Raw genomic sequence first — 16,686 nt, 5'->3', positions numbered from 1 at the left:
ACGTCCACGAAATGACCACAAAGAGACGCAAAATGATCACAATGAGAAGAAAAACAACAATGAAGAGACACAAAACAACTTTGTAGAGATGCACAACGGCCACAGAATGACATGAAATGGCTCAAAAGAGACACAAAACCATCTTTAAATGTGGGAGTCTTGCTCCTTTTACACGTCTGTGTCAAGGGACCTGTTGTTGCAGAATCTGTCCAAGGCTATTTGGAAACAGCAGCTATCCATTGATATCATTTCACATTATTTAAAGTTGTTTATCGTAGTAGTGAAAACAGCTGGAGTAGTCTTCATATTTAGCATTAATATTATGTGTTTCCTTACACGTAGGCTCGTTTTGTTTTGCACTGCGGCGTGTCACAGTGTCGCATGCGTCACGTATCCTGTAGGGTCATGTTTGCTAAAACATTGCTGCGGGAGCTTTTAATACGGTTTTCTGAAAGTTCACCGTGTTGCTCTAATGTTGTTGTTGTTGTCCTCTGATTTGTTCTCATGTTTTTGTGCTTCATCTGAGTGTCCAGCATTTGTTGTGCGGTGAAACCCCGGGGCCGCTGACATGTGGGGACACTTTCCTGAAGCTTTTACAGTAGAACCAGAAAAATGACCAGCTGTAATTTCTTCATAAATCAATCACCAATCTATTCTTTTTTTTTTTTGAATCATCCCTTAATGTACATGAAACCCAAGGCAGAATGGTGCATGTCAAGTCCATTTATTTATACACAGCGGTGGAGAGTAACTAAATATATTTACTCAGTAATATACAGGTTTGAGGTGCTTGTACTTTACTTAAGCATCCATCTTTCTTCACTAAAATTCAGAGAGAAACGTTGTAGTTTTTACTCCACTACGTTCATTCGACAGCTATAGTCACACTGCAGACAGACTATCCACATGACATATGATCAAGGTATAAAATGGGATATATTGCTATAAAGAATGTAAAACTGGCTCCACTGTAGCCGCTTGTGTTAAGACTAACTTCACCCAGCGGCTATGTAGTGTGTGACTGTAGTCCTGTGGTGCTGTATAGGCCAGTCCAGGGGAGACAGGATGTGTCTGGTGATATGTCACCCTGGATGAACTGCAGGTGAGGTAAGGCTGACAACTGACTCCTGCATAATGAGAACTGTAAGACAACTGCAACTGAGAGATTTGAAAAAAAAACAAAAACAACAACAACAACACGTTAACAGTTATTTTGTTTAGGGTGGTACAATGTTATTATCATTAACGTGGGGGAAAACTTAGGTCAGTTTAATAAGTGTTCACTAACGACATACACTGGGGTGACGTAAATATTTACATTACATTTCGATATTTTTCTACTCCTCAAATATAAATAAACAAAGTTTGGGACGGGCGTTGTCTCTACCTGTCACAACAGACAGCAATGGTTTGATAAATGTGTAATTCAACACTCATTCCCCTCTGCGTCTTTTTCAGACATGATGGAATAAGCGCACCCTTACGGATGATTCACAGCAACAAGAAAAAAAAAAACGAAAAACAACACATGAGGTTTCAATTTCTAGAAAAAAAAAATATGAGAAGACACAGTTCATTGCCCTGGGACATAATGTCTCAACATGTGTGTGTGTGTGTGGGCGCGTGTGTGTGTGTGTCAGTGACAGATAAAGCACAGAGCGGGCCTCCCTGTCAGATCACAGCCTCTTGACTTGCAGCACAGAACCATTCTCACCTGACGGATTGATCCCAGAAATGAGGCTCTGTGCCTGGGCTGGAGCTGGCGGTCTCCTGCCCGTCCTGGTTCTTCTGACTGTCCTCCATGTCAAAGGGGACCAGCACCCATCCAGGGAGAGACACTATTACATCGCCGCCGTTGAGATCGACTGGAACTACTCCGGCAATGACACGCACAGGTAGGATACTGGTTGGGGGATTTGTGATAGCAGATGATAAGAATTAGATACGCACCAAGACTATTTTTTAATTCATTGTGAGAATCCAAGTTAATATTTGTAATATTGGGCAATTTGATTATTTTATACTGTATTTTTGATTCCTTATTATTATTAAGCTCACCCAAGAAGTCACAACAAGCATTCTGTAACTGAAGTTGTTTGTACCTTGTAAAGAGTCCAATCTGTCCTTGTTTACTTTCTTTGTCAGCCTGTTGCTCGTCTACAATCTACAGTCGTTTCAATGGCTAAGGACACACACGCGCAGATATCTAGACACATACTGTGTCACACACATTAGGTGGAAATATACATGCAGAAGGAAACTTGTGCCTCCATGTCTTCCATGTCCTGGTGTTATGCCGTGCTCAGTGCGGGACTTTTGTTTTTTCTAGTGTGCTGATTCATGTTTTGTGTTTTTCCACCGTTCCGTAGGTCTGGTCCAACCTATAAGAAAGTGGTGTTTCGGGAGTACGAGGAAGACTTCAGGCAGGCCAAGACTCATCCCCCCTGGTTAGGTAAATGCTGCACAGGGTTTACATAAATAGAGTCTGTCTGGCTCTAATTATGAAGAAACCCCTTTTCCTGTCTTCAGATTCACTTGTCACGCAGATAGAAACATTTATTTCCTAATCATTTCCCAGAAAGGAACCGGTATGTACGTAACTGTAATTTGGTACTAATTAGAGAGGAAATTAAAATATATTGAACTGGCTGCCTACGCTTAGAAAGTACCTGCTGATTTATTTGAGTTTTTCTAAATAAATGTTGAGAATCGTGGTCAAGAATCATTCATTGCTGGTCATTATGGGCCAGTGCTTGTTCTGATGCGACTCGATGTATAAAAACACGCGTAAGTGTAGTGAATTCCGCATGAGTCTGTTTTTTTTCCCCGCAGGTCTACTTGGACCCACAATCAGGGCTGAGGAGGGGGAGACGATTGTCGTCACTTTCAGAAACATGGCGACCGGATTGCACAGCATTCACCCACACGGGGTCGCTTACGGGAAACAATCAGAGGGTGGGTGCCTGTTAACCCAGTGGCAGATGACTCCGACGGCTGTGGCAAACCCGAAGACGCCAGTAATACGCTATAACTCAGCGTGTCAGTTAGGGGCCGTAATGGGTGATCGTGATGTTACCCGCTCTAATAATTACACAGGATTGGCCAACAAAACAAACAACTCTGTTTGTCTTTTTCTAAAATATTAACCAGGACAGACAGATTATCAAAGTAGACGGTACTGAAGTCCAACGGGGTTTATTGCTAAGCCCACGGAAATCACTGTCTGTGTCCTTACATATAGAGAGAAATAACAAGACAATACTGGCACTGTGGATTTAGGAAATTGAGACTAAGTGTTCCTTAATTTGCTCTTAACGCAAAGGTCGGAGTGCAGAGGAATTCAGAATTAGAGAGCAGCTTGCAGGAAACTCTTCATTAAGTCTTCATTATTTTGGGACTTAAGCAGAGTGTCATTTCACAAGTTTAGTTATAAACGTCATCGACCTCCTCGGACCCCTGCACAGCAACGGTATTTCATCAATTTGACCATTCCGACATGACTCTTTGTTCTTCCGTGAGGCAGCGGCGCCGCCATTATTCAAGCTGAACGCGTTTTTTTTTTTCCTTTCTGCAGGGGCCCGCTACTTTGACAACACATCGTGGAAAGAGAAAGAGGATGACGTGCTGATGCCGAACTGTGAGCATGTTTACTACTGGGATGTGACCTCAGATGTTTCCCCGCAGCCACACGACCCCAACTGTCTCACCTACACCTACATCTCCCACCAAAACGTTGTCAAGGACTACAACTCGGGCCTCATTGGTACTTTGCTCATCTGCAAGCCTGGTAAGCAGCGCGGCTGCGTCTTCACTTCTGATCGATGGGAAAAGCACAAAATGTCGGTTGCTGTTGCTCTGAAGTGCACGGGTCATTATTTTTCGATCTCCTTGTCCCCCTCCCCGATGTTCTCTCTCTTTCCAGGCAGTCTGGATGAGTCAGGAAAGCAGATTGGCTTCCACCAGGAGTACGTGTTCCTGTTCGGGGTTTTTGATGAGAAAGAGAGCTGGTACAAACCAAGCGGCCATGGCTCAGACGACCATGTCAAATACACGATCAACGGATACACAAAGGGCTCGCTACCTGGTTAGTAAGTCACTTCTTCGACTACATTTCAGAGGGAAGTACTGTTTTTTATACCTGTAGATTCAAACAGAGATCAGGAGACCTCAGGCTCAGTTCTGGTTGGTAGTCAAAGTATATTAAGCAGCAAATAGCCATAACAACAATCTTGATGCTACAAAGACTACAAAGACACTTAAAACAAAATGGACGATGTCTTAAAATCAAGGTCAGTTTGTGTTTGTTTATTTATTTTTTTGGTAAGTATTGGGCTGGAACGAACAAATATTTTCATTAGCAAATAATCTCTCGATTATTTTTTGATCAATCACTTAGTCAATAACAAGTTATCATAGCCCAAACCTATGTCTTGACGTGTCCTGTTTTTACTCCGACCAACAGTGGAAAGCCCAAATATATTCATTTTACTCTAATTCAAGACAAAGTTTGATATTTTTGAGAAGCTGGAGCCACAGAAGTTTAGGCATTTTTGCTTGACAACGGTTAACTTATTTCTTAATAAATACTTTTCTGTTGATTGATTAATCAAATAATTGTTTCAGTTCTTGATAAGTGCCCAATCTGTAAAGGGAATAATGCACTCCGAGGTGTACTTATATTAAAAAATACCGGCAATCTTTGCCTCCAGCTTGTCTATTATCTTTGTATATCAGAACACCTCATTGTGTACTTAATCATCAATTAGTTAATTTGTCAAAAATTTAACAGGGCCTCTCTCTCTCATGATGGAAATCTACTTTTGCCACTTACAATTTAATGACAAGAACGTCCTTTCACTTTGGAACAGAGGAGCTTTGCTTGTGATTATTAGTTTAATGTTGTGGTGTAATGTGGTGTACAGTCAATGAAAAAACATTCCCCAGACGTCCTGCATAAACTCTAATTCAAAGATAAAATACACAAAGTTACCGACGCTTTCCTCTTTTCTTTTTTCTAGATGTCAGTGTGTGTGCTCATGCCTCTGTGAGCCTGCATCTGGTGGGTATGAGCTCGGAGCCTGAGGTATTCTCAGTGCATATGAACGGGCAGGTGCTGCAGCAGAACGGGCACAGAGTGTCATCGGTGGGGCTGATCAGTGGCTCCACCGCCACCGCCAGCATGGTGGCTCTCCATACAGGCCGCTGGCTGCTCTCCTCGCACATCATCAAGCACATTGAAGGTGAGTGTGTCTCTCTACACACTGACATGAAGAGATCCACCAGCCACCGCATATTTTTACCGTCGTCGCCGAATGTAAATGTTCTGCCATTGCAGCCGGCATGCATGGTTTCGTGGATGTGAAGAGGTGCGATGGCTTCGACCCACCCCAGCGAAGGTTGACTACTGAGCAAAGAAAACAAAGCAGGAAGTGGAAATACTATATAGCCGCTGAGGAAATTGTCTGGGACTATGCACCTAACATGCATGAATATATTGATGGGTAAGCAGTGTACGGATACACTTTAAATTTATTTCATATATGCAAACTATTCAGACATCCCTCTGTGGCACACTATGTACATCCTTCGTGTTTATAATAATTTAAGGTGCTACTGTAGTATTCTCATGTATTACTACAGCACTTTAAATGAACTGATGTTAATGGCTCTGTTTACTGTGAAAAGAGAGACCATGATAGTGCTGCAACCTGGTTTTTGACTTTACTGAAGAGACTAAACGTGAGACTTATTTTCTGTTAAGAGATTCTTTAAACCCTTTGAGTTCTGTTTGAACAGTTTTTCACAGATGAAAAACACTCTGTTGTGTCTCCTATAAGTTACATCTATGTGTCAAAATTAAATAGAACCTCTTATCTTTTTGTGCAGGGACTTCAAGCTCCAGTACTTGACACAGTCATCAACACGCATAGGTCGGAAGTACAAGAAGGCAGTGTACACTCTGTACAAAAATGAGTCATTCACTGAAAGGTTGGAGACCAGGCAAAGGAAAAATGAGCTTGGCATCTTGGGCCCGGTGATCAGAGCGCAAATCAGAGACGTTATCACGGTAAGATCGTCTTCATTCAAAATCCAATCAATTTGTTAGCAAAATCATAATTCAAAATGGTTCACATAAAACAAATTCATTACAGAACACGAGAACAAAAAAAATCAGAGCACAGTATGAGAAACCGTCAAAAAGCTTTCCTCTGTAAATGCTAAGCTAAAAGGGTTTGCGTTAAGGTTTGGTCTAAACTGCGGTCAGATTCTGATCCCCGAAAGGACTAGGGATGCACCCTAAGAAGCATGTCAGACAGTTATTTGGGCATTAATAAAGTGTTTTGAATGATTTAAAAGCAGAAACACTTTGAGGTATATTCTACGACTAACAGGCACCTGATGAAGAGACCTTAAAATGTTTGAAATACAGTACTGTCAGAAGGTCTCATAAAGTCAGCGGCTCTTCAACCAAAAAAAAAAAAAGCAAGAATATAGAAGTCATATAAATTGTCATTTTTATCATTTATACAAATTCCCATGCTCGAGCACATAACAGATTCTGATAAAGTTGGTTATTATGCTTTGCATATTAATGTTAGTATACCGAAAAAAAAAATTGGGAACCGTGTATACAAATGGCTCCAGTTTCAACACAGTTCATCTGCTGTGGATAGAACACTATCAAATTGAAGCTGAAAGTCGACAGTTCAGCCTTATTGTCAGCGAAACTGCTATGATCCCAGAGCATCATTTAATGTTGCTCACAGATTGTGCGCCCTCACACATCCTCCTGTCCTTTCGCAGATTGTTTTTAAGAACATGGCGTCCAGGCCTTACAGCATCTATCCACACGGACTGACGATAGAGAAGTCCGAAGAGGGAGTCAACTACCCAGAGGGAGGTACCGAGACTCTCTCCTCGCCATAAAACAAACTGATTAAACACTTTGTATGGTGGACTGCCCCGTCTGGTTAGATTATACAAAATGGTTACTATATATCTGACGATGTACTTTTTGATACGGTTGCCAGGCAACCATTCCCATGGTGTTCAGCCAGGCGAGACGCACACCTATGTGTGGACAGTGGTCAAAGAGGATGAGCCTTTGGAAGAAGACTCCCGATGTGTGACACGGATGTACCACAGTGCAGTGGACACACCACGTGACATCTCCTCAGGGCTGATAGGACCGATCCTCATCTGCAAGAGTCAGTCCCTCAATGTCAGGAACGTGCAGGTAGGCACGCTAGCGGCAGGGGTTTAGGGGCGTCTACTGAAATAGTTCAATAACAAGTTGATGGATTTTCATGAAAATTTGTACAGACGTTCATGGTCCCCAGATGATGAAGCCTACTGACTTTGATGATCCCGTGACTTTTCCTCTAAATACCACCATGAGGTTCACATTTGTGGTTTGGAGTGAAATGTCTCAACAATTATTAAATGAACTGTCATGGAATTTGGTACAGACATTCCTGTTGCCTTGAGGATGAATTGTAAAAATTTTGGTGATCTCTGGTGACCTTTCATCTGCTGCCATTATCAGGTCATAACTTTAATTTCTCCAATACTTTGGTTTGGTTCATAAAGAAAAAGGCCCGCAAACCAATGACATTCCCAACAACCTTGTCCGTTTATTGTGTTTAGTGGTAATTAGCAAATGTTAGCATATTAACACGCTAAAATAAAGATGGTGAACTGCTGTTTGACATCACCATGTTAGCAATGTTAGCATGCTGTGCCTTAGCACAATCTCACAGAGCCGCTAGCATGGCCGTAGACACTTTATTTTGTTTTTGTAATAAAACACTGACGTTTTTCAAGCAAAGAGTAAGTTGGTAAGTAAGTTTATTTATTGGTGAGTTGGTTATAATTACAACATGGTTTTATTTGTAGATTAATAAAGTTACAAATTATGTTTTTCACAGTTTTGTGATAATGAAAGATGTCTTGTTGCACTTATGATAATTGACCTGTAACCCTATGAAAGAGGAACATAATGTTTAGCAAGGCAATGAAATAAAAGTTAACTAACTATATTGATTCAGTATTACACTTTTAAGACACGTCACATGTTAGGGTATTGATAGTTTTAAAAATGTGTACATTCCTATAATAATAAGTATGCTGAAAGTCAAAGCATTGAAAATTAAAAGTCAGTCAAAATGTATTAATCCAAAATGTTCTACAAAAGTAAGTGGATATGTATAAATGGATGAACAAAGGTTTTGGTTTGTTTTCTACAGCTGAAAGCAGACAAGGAGCAGCATGCAATTTTTGCTGTGTTTGATGAAAACAAGAGCTGGTACCTGGATTACAACATCAAGCACTACACTGATCGAACCAAACTCAGCAAGGCGGACCCAGACTTTTATAGATCCAATGTCATGCACAGTAAGTTTTCCAATAAAAAGGAATGGATGGATGGATTGAAGCTAACGAAAGCCCATCCCTAAAATACCTAATATGGTCATTCCATTACTTGTCCATTCCTCTAACCTTGCCTTCAGCTGCCTTTCAGATATCTAATATTCATGTACATGTCCTTACAGCGATTAATGGTTACATGTTTGAGAGCGGGACGGTCTTGGGCTTCTGCAATGATGAAATTGTCACATGGCATGTGTCGAGCGCTGGAGCACAGGACTACATCCAGACAGCTACGTTCTATGGCCATACATTCGAGTTGAATGAGCGGACTGAGGATTTTCTCAGCCTCTACCCCATGACTGGAGAAACCATCACTATGAACATGGACAACATTGGTGAGTAAGGGCGTATAATGCCTTGTTTTTATGTCAAATTTTATATTTAAGTTAAGTTAAGGCCACCATCTGATACTTTTTCATGTAAAACGTAACAGCTGCTTAGTTTTTTAAAGGTCTTTCATGGATTATTTTTGTATGTCTCTCCTGAACCAGGTGTCTGGCTCCTGGCTTCCCTGAATTCCCATGGGACAACCAAAGGAATGCGCGTGAAGTTTCAGGATGTTGAGTGCTATCGTGACAACATGTATGAATACAGTGAATCCTATGAAGCAGACAAACAATTTACTGTGTGGAAGCCTCCAAGCTTGGAGGATATCAGGCTAGAAGCGGAGAAGTCGGAACTTGAAAGAGAAACGGTAGGGGAGACAGATATTTACACAGATATTTTAGCAGAACAATTAGGTCTCAGGTCTCTGAAAAACCAATCTACAGGCTCAGACATGGAGGAGCTGGACCTCTCTATCCTCAACTATGATACTATTGATGTGCCTGACGGAGACACAAATATCATCTTTACTTTCAAGGAGATGAAGAGCGAAAATAATTCTGTGTCTGACACAAAGAACACAACAATTCACAATACTACCGCATTATCAGCTGCTGTAAATGTATCTACAGAGATTACCAATCTAACAGTAACATTACAAGAAACAACTAATCTTACTGTAACATTACCTGGAAACCAGACTTCGGTAGGCACGATCTTGGAAGATGACTCAGAGGAAAGACTCACCAGAGGGGATGTCTTTTCTTATTCTGTTCCTCTATCCAATTCCAGCAGTCTCCACTGTACACCAAAGGCCAATGTGTCTGGAACGATGCTGTCACCAAGGCAAAGTGAGAATAACACAGCAACTAACCATGTTAATGTGTCAGCAGATGCAACAAACCATTCACTGTCTATTCCAGCGTCGGATATTGGGGAGGTTAATATCAGCAGCATACGCATATGCAACTCGACCCTCTTGGAGGTGGAGTCGGAGAGCGCAGACAACAACGCCAGTCATAATGACTCTGGGACCACTGTAGCAGGGCTGGAGTACGGACGACAAGTGGATTCTTCTGACCTTGTGATTAATCCCGTCAATTCCAGCCTTGAAAATGTAACACATATTTTGCTTGAAACTGAGCCCTTACAAAATGTCACTGTGAATATCAAATATCCAAATATATCAAGATCAGATAGATCAAATTCATCAGAAAAGATTAGATCAGAGAGTAGGGAGATCCTCACAGCTCGTCTTGGTGAGTTGAACCACACATCTTCCGTAGAAAGTTTCTCTAATGAGACTATGGTTTCAGATAACCTGTCCCTCTCCAGCGGTGCAGTACAAATAGGAGGATCTGGGAAGCTAAGTGACTCAGAAAGCAGCGAAGAAGTGATTATTTACCTTAAAGAAAACAATACAGAGGTAATTAAAACCACCTCCATTAAAACACAGGGCCACAACTGGACTTATGAGGGGACTTACCAAGTTGTACCCATGGAGATTCCTGATCACATGGTGAAATATTTTGAGAAAGAGACCCCTCAAACAACACCAGCTCCAAAAAAGAAGACCAAGGTGGTGACCATCCGACAGAGGCCTCATAGGGGCGAAGGCATGAAAACAAAAAAGAAGAAGGTATACAAGCCTCAGGCCAGGAGTGGTGTACCATTCTCTCCGCGTGGATTCAATCCAGCCATGACCCCACGTGGGACAAGACCCACTGGACCAAAGCCAGTCTCTGATGAGCTAGAGCTCATTAACATTCCCGTGGTCATCGGTGTTCCCCGGCCTGATTTCAGTGACTACGAGCTATATGTTCCTGGGGGTGATCCACCTCATTTAGATCAGGATTATCAAAATCTAAGACAAGATGAATATGAGTATGTGATCTACAAAGACCCCTACAGCGGTAATGAAGACATCGAGAATCTCAACCTGGACGAGACCTCCAAATACTACCTAAAGTTCTCAGGCCCGAACGTAAAGATTTATTTCATTGCTGCAGAGGAAATTGAGTGGGACTACAGTGGCTATGGACAGAGGTAAGATCGGAGATTCCAGTAAAAAAATGCTTATATGACATTGGATAAGACCGTTCTGCTTTGTTGGAAAATTGTACAGCAAGTACACATCCATACACATTAAAAGCTAAAATAAGGTTGTGTTACCGCCAAAGGAGGCAAGACAAGTCTCAACAAAACAGCAGAGAAACTACGTTCACCAAGGTGGTTTTCCGGAGATACTTGGATAGTAGCTTCGGCACACCTGACATCCGTGGAGAGATGGATGAGCATCTAGGCATCCTCGGACCTGTCATCAAGGCGGAGGTTGGACAAAGCATAATGGTAAGACTTCCTGCATCAGCTGCAAAGCCATAATCTGTATTTATTTACTTTGTGAAGACTTCACTTTCATCATTTTTATGTCTATGTTTTCTGTATTTTAGGCGTATGTATAAATTGTAGCATTTACAACTAATTGTTGCTTTGTGTAAACCTTTAGTATGTATGCTAAATATGCGGTTAAAGGCAGCAGCTGGTTAGCTTAGCGTAGCACAAAGACAGAAAACGGGGCCATGCTCTGTCCAGATGTAATACAGTCATTCTACCAGCATCTTTAAAGCTCAACTTGTTAAGTCTCAATTGTTTCATCTGTACAAAACCCAGTTTGGGGATGTGATTTTATGGGGGTTATGTGCAGGACTATGTCTTGGCCCGTCACAGTAACTTCCTGCAGGGGGGATAGCTGTTTCCTGCTGCTTCCAGTCTTTGTGCTAAGCTAAGCTACCCAGCTGATGGTGGTAGTTTTACATTTATCATACAAACTTGACACTTGCATGGATCTTTTTATCTAACTCTCTGCAAAAAATTAATTAATCCCGTATAAGCATCACTACCCAGCCACAGAATGTGTCTTTGACTTGCAGGTGGTGTTCAGGAACAATGCCAACCGGCCATACTCGGTTCATCCAAATGGGGTTTCCTATTCCAAGCAGACAGAAGGTCTGTCCTATGAGGATAGCTCCAAGTACTGGTATAAATATGACAATGAGGTTCAACCCAACACCACCTTCACATATATATGGAAGGTCACTTCTATGGTTGGGCCAATGCCAGATGAGTCTAACTGTCGGACCTGGGCCTACTATTCAGGTGTTAATCCTGTGAGTACTTTGTACTTTGTAGATATTTATTAATTAAATGTAAGATTTTTATGGCAGCCATTGAAGAAATGCTATTTACCAACACAGATTAAAGCAACTGTATGTATCATTTAAATTTCTGACTGTGCCCCCCCCCCCTTTAAATTAAGATTAATCTAAATGGGATACATTAAACTGTATGTTTGGTTTGAGCAAAGTGAATGTGTTCACATTTTGAAAAACTAATTTTAAACCTAGTGTATGCCCTGTCTCTTAGGAAAGGGACATCCACTCTGGCTTGATTGGGCCTTTGTTGGTGTGTCGAGAGAACACCCTGGACAGGAACTCACAAGACATGAGGGAGTTCGTGCTGCTGTTCATGACCTTCGATGAGTCGCAGAGCTGGTACTATGAGAATAACCGTGAGATAGTGAAGAGGAAAAGCCGAAGGAGATTTATGGACCCCAATTTCAAGGAGAACCTCAAGTTCCATTGTAATGCATTATGTACCTTCAACTAGTCTGGTTAAAATGATCCTCCAGCCAAAATCTTTTGAATATGAAAACCAATAATTATATAACACGCCAATTTGATCACATTATATATAGTATGTAGTGTACATCCACTGTTGAGAATATATCGTGCCAAAACTGTAGTTGCGATATATTTTCACCTGACCAGAAACATTAAAAAAATGTCTCCATGTTGTCTCCCTAGCCATCAACGGCATTATATACAACCTAAAGGGCCTGAGGATGTACACCAACCAGCTTGTGTGCTGGCACCTGATCAACATGGGTTCTCCCAAAGACTTTCAGAGTGTCCACTTCCATGGCCAGACGTTCCTCCACAAGAAGACCGTCAGCTACAGACAGGCAGTCTACCCACTGCTGCCTGGTTAGCACCGTAATGTTTCTTAAGTGAATTCAGAATCCTTTGCTGTTTTTGTGCTTTCAGATAGTCAAAGTACTGTATCTAAACAGCTGCCATGCAGGGAATAGCTGCTGGCTATGTTTGATGTCAATAATGTAGCAGGGGCAGTATGTTTCAACTTAACTTCTGTACCAAACTGCCTTTGCAGGGGGCTTTGCTACTCTGGAGATGTATCCGACCAAACCTGGCCTGTGGCAGCTGGAGACAGAAGTTGGTTTCAACCAACAGAGGGGCATGCAGACCCTCTTCCTGGTTCTAGATGACGGTACAAACAATTAAAAAACACTGCAGCATTCAGAGTATGATTTTCTAACTACGCTGACATGCTGTTATGTTGTGTTTTAATACTGAGATATTACTTGCATGTCTCCTCTAAGACTGCTACCGTCCACTGGGTCTAGAGTCAGGCAGTGTGAAAGACAACCAGATCACAGCAATCATCACCAGAGGTAGCCGTATCTCTTCATGTCTGCATCCATCTGTTTTAGTAACAATTACAGTGTGGTACTACTGCAGTCACAATGTGTAATTATTTCATTACTATTATAGCGAACCCTTATAAGCAAAGGCGTCACCAGAGTAATGACAGTCTTTCCATCTTTGAAGGACACTGGGAGCCCTACCTTGCCAGATTGAACAATCAGGGTAAATATAATGCCTGGAGCACAGACCAGAACAACAGCTGGATTCAGGTATGTGTTGTGGGTGTAGTAACGCTAGTTGCATGTGGGCCCCTTGCTGTCTGTGCGAATACAATCTGCCACCTGTGGACTTTTCCCTGTATAGGTGGACTTCCAGCGGCCAGTTGTGATTAGCCAGGTGGCCACCCAGGGAGCCAAGCAGCTGTTCCAATCCCAGTTTGTGGTCAAGTACACTATCTCCTACAGCACCGACCGCCGGAAGTGGATCTTCTATAAGGGCGACAGCAGGGACCTCAGGAAGGTGGGGGGAAGTTTGATCACCTCTTTGATCTGTGGAAACAGCTACAAACTAAGAGGGAAGTGTGCGATCACTTCTTTATCTCTCTCTGTCTGTGTCTCTCCCTCCTTTACCAGGTATTCACGGGGAACCAGGAAGCCTATGAGACAAAGACAAACACCTTCTTCCCTCCTGTGGTTGGACGGTTCATCAGGCTCCACCCCATCACCTGGCACAACAAGGCCACGGTTCGCATGGAGTTCTACGGCTGTGAGCTTGACGGTAAGGTGTTACTGTACGTGTGCGTGGATGTGGGCAAGCCAGAGCACGAGTCGAAGAAAATCTTCAAATACTTGAACCTCACGATCAATATCTATGCCGCACATTCTTGATTTTGTGCATCGTTCAATGACAACGTAACTTTGTGTGTACACTGTCGTTTTTGGGAAAATGCTGTATCGTAAAGTAATTTTTGTATATTTTATGATGGGTAATTTCTCGGGATTTACAAATGCTTTCCCGAATGACACCAAAATTCATGTTCACGTGTAGTATGTACTTGAGTATTGTCATAGAGCCTGGGTTCTCCTGCCTCAGGCTGCTCGGTGCCTCTGGGGATAGAGAGCGGACTCATAGAAGACCACCGTATCACTGCCAGCTCCACAGCCTCCAGCTGGTACTCTGGACCCTGGAAACCCTCCCTTGCACGCCTCAACAGACAGGGCACCATCAACGCATGGCAGGCTAAGGTACTGATCGAATACGGACACGCCAGGTCAAAATGAATGCGTTCGAATCTATAATGAGAATCGGGTAGAACACACAGGATGTACGTGTTCTTGTAACACAGGATCTGAGTGTCCTGCTGGCAATATACGCACACCCACATCCCTGCATTGTGAATTAAATAGCACACACATTCCTCCAGTAGTCCATAAACGCATGCACACGCCGACCTACAAGTCGAACTTATTACCTCTCTCTTTCTGCTCTTTCTCCTCCACAGTATAACGACATGAACCAGTGGCTCCAGGTGGAGCTGCCCCAAATTAAGAAGATCACGGGCATAATAACGCAGGGAGCCAAGTCTCTGGGAAAATCCATGTACATCACGTCCTACACTCTGCAGTACAGCAGCAATGGGATACACTGGGAACTGTACAAAGATGATGAGGACATCCCATATAAGGTGAGCTGCGGCGAAATCACATGGAAATTGTGTTTACACGAACCAGTTCACCGGTAAGCCGAGTTTTCCGTGACAGTAGTAGAGAAGTGATTCTAAACAATGTGTCTCCTCTGTCTCATCACATTCAGACTTTCTCTGGAAATGAAGATAACAACGACCACGTGAAGAACTACATCTACCCTCCCATTTTCTCACGCTTCATCCGAATCGTCCCCAGAAGCTGGAAGAACTCCATCACCATGAGAATAGAACTACTGGGCTGCAACTTTGAGTGACGCGCACATGCACACAAATCCATACCAAATTATGACACGTCAGGTCAACCGTGCTCATCTACATGCAAAAAAACACAAAAAAAACAACACAGGCACACTGAAAGACAAATGTAGTGACCACCCCACACATATGCACATCCACTTCCACTCATAAGGTCAAGTATAGAGAAGACCACACACCATAAATATACTAGATCACAGCCTTGGCTTCCAGGCACGAGCAGACACATACAGACGTTTGTCAAACGAGTAGGATTCAAAAGTAAAAATATAAAAAATTAATGCAGCCTTTTACATATTAGTACAGTGCAAAGCGTTGTATTACACAAATAGCTTTATGGCATTTTTTTATGTAGTTTACAGGCCCCTCTAGGGACAGGCATTGAGAATTAGCTTAGGCGATAAATGCTGTGGTTTGTTTAGTTGGTTCATGCTATATACTTGTCCCTATACAAATCACACACATATATATATATATATATATATATATATATATATATATATATATATATATATATATATATTATATGTATATACATACACACACACATTAACCCTTTTGTCCATACTTTAATGTGTTTTTGAAATACTAGCAGAGTTTTTAAGTTGATATGTTGTATTCTGTCCATCAGAAATGAATAGGAATGAGTGTAAATATGTAAGTAGAGACCATTTAATTTATTTTGCAATAAATATGATTACCACTCTTATTTTTTCAGTGTCCAGCCAAGCGATGTGTGAACACATTAATTAATGGGTTCTGTTAGCAAGTGGAGAGCTGCGGTATCCCAAGCATGGGCGTGTGAACACTGATATCTTCTCACGGTGTCTTGAAGGTGTCACTTTTAGCACCTCCGCTGGGGCCCGGCCGCCTCCGGAGTCAACAGTCACGTGCAGCTGCAAACGCGTGGCGTGTTTATCCATTTGCCGATCGTGTTAAACTGGGCACCGGAGGTGTGAAAGTCTCAGCGTGGCTGTCCTGCATGCTACGGACCCGTAAGGACAAAATAACTCAAAGATAGCTTTATGGGACGACTGGCTGCCCAGGCTTCTGGGAGTGCCGACGAGAACCAGCTGTTTGTCTCCGCCTAATCCGACTGCGGGAATAATGTACGTAATAATCGCGTGACACTTTGTTGTCGGGGAATTCTCTCGTTGCGGAGGTCAGAGCTGGTAGGAGTTTGGCGTCTCCTTCGTGGCCATTTTAACATTTTACCAGATCATCCGAGGTCGAAGGCCTTATTAACGCAAAGATCATCCAGCCGCTCGCCAGACGGAAATATTTAGGATCTCTTAAAAAACCCATTTCGCGTCACGTCTGAGAAGCAAGTGACGCCAAGAAGATAATGAGCCGCCGAATGTGCGTTTCGTCTGCAAGTCGTGTCGCAAAGACACCAACAGTCTCACCGTTGCAATTTAAATTTCTCCGTTGCTCGTGTTTGGAGAGTGGGACTGGTGTCAAGCCACTACT

The 16,686-nt window shown here is 42.4% G+C and overlaps 1 protein-coding gene and 1 long non-coding RNA gene across 4 annotated transcripts; one reads left to right on the top strand and one right to left on the bottom strand.

Annotated features, from left to right (window-relative positions):
• Positions 1–362: 362 nt before the first annotated feature.
• Positions 363–2,305, bottom strand: LOC120801255. Its single transcript, XR_005709076.1, has 3 exons — positions 2,103–2,305; positions 1,715–1,903; positions 363–1,158 (listed from the first exon to the last, which is right to left on the bottom strand). It is a non-coding gene; the product is annotated as an uncharacterized LOC120801255 (long non-coding RNA).
• f5 (coagulation factor V) lies at positions 1,622–15,705 on the top strand. Of its 3 annotated transcripts, none has more exons than XM_040147973.1 (25): positions 1,622–1,895; positions 2,370–2,452; positions 2,833–2,955; positions 3,575–3,787; positions 3,923–4,084; positions 5,019–5,240; positions 5,336–5,501; positions 5,887–6,067; positions 6,805–6,901; positions 7,032–7,237; positions 8,247–8,394; positions 8,553–8,765; positions 8,922–10,800; positions 10,935–11,103; positions 11,685–11,921; positions 12,178–12,394; positions 12,618–12,797; positions 12,982–13,098; positions 13,211–13,282; positions 13,440–13,525; positions 13,620–13,775; positions 13,889–14,033; positions 14,349–14,500; positions 14,758–14,940; positions 15,069–15,705. In XM_040147973.1, the coding sequence occupies exons 1-25, from the start codon at positions 1,735–1,737 to the stop codon at positions 15,213–15,215; spliced, it is 5,715 nt and encodes a 1,904-aa protein (XP_040003907.1). In that variant the 5' UTR covers positions 1,622–1,734; the 3' UTR covers positions 15,216–15,705. The 3 variants fall into 3 exon arrangements, with proteins under 3 accessions (XP_040003907.1, XP_040003906.1, XP_040003908.1); XM_040147972.1 differs by having other exon boundaries at positions 13,383–13,525; XM_040147974.1 differs by lacking the exons at positions 1,622–1,895; positions 2,370–2,452 and having other exon boundaries at positions 2,880–3,469; positions 13,383–13,525.
• Positions 15,706–16,686: the final 981 nt, after the last annotated feature.

This window comes from Xiphias gladius, chromosome 16 (genome assembly GCF_016859285.1).
Source record: "Xiphias gladius isolate SHS-SW01 ecotype Sanya breed wild chromosome 16, ASM1685928v1, whole genome shotgun sequence".
NCBI classification, from domain to species: Eukaryota; Metazoa; Chordata; class Actinopteri; order Istiophoriformes; family Xiphiidae; genus Xiphias; species Xiphias gladius.
The sequence above is the reverse complement of the archived record's forward strand: the minus strand, read 5'-3'. Positions and strand labels throughout refer to the sequence as shown.

Coding starts and splice junctions, on each gene's coding strand:
- f5 (XM_040147972.1), top strand. CDS start 1,735: ATGAGGCTCTGTGCCTGGGCTGGAGCTGGCGGTCTCCTGCCCGTCCTG. Junction 12,798..12,981: donor AGTCTACCCACTGCTGCCTG/GTTAGCACCGTA, acceptor CTGCCTTTGCAG/GGGGCTTTGCTACTCTGGAG. Junction 14,034..14,348: donor CTACGGCTGTGAGCTTGACG/GTAAGGTGTTAC, acceptor CTCCTGCCTCAG/GCTGCTCGGTGCCTCTGGGG.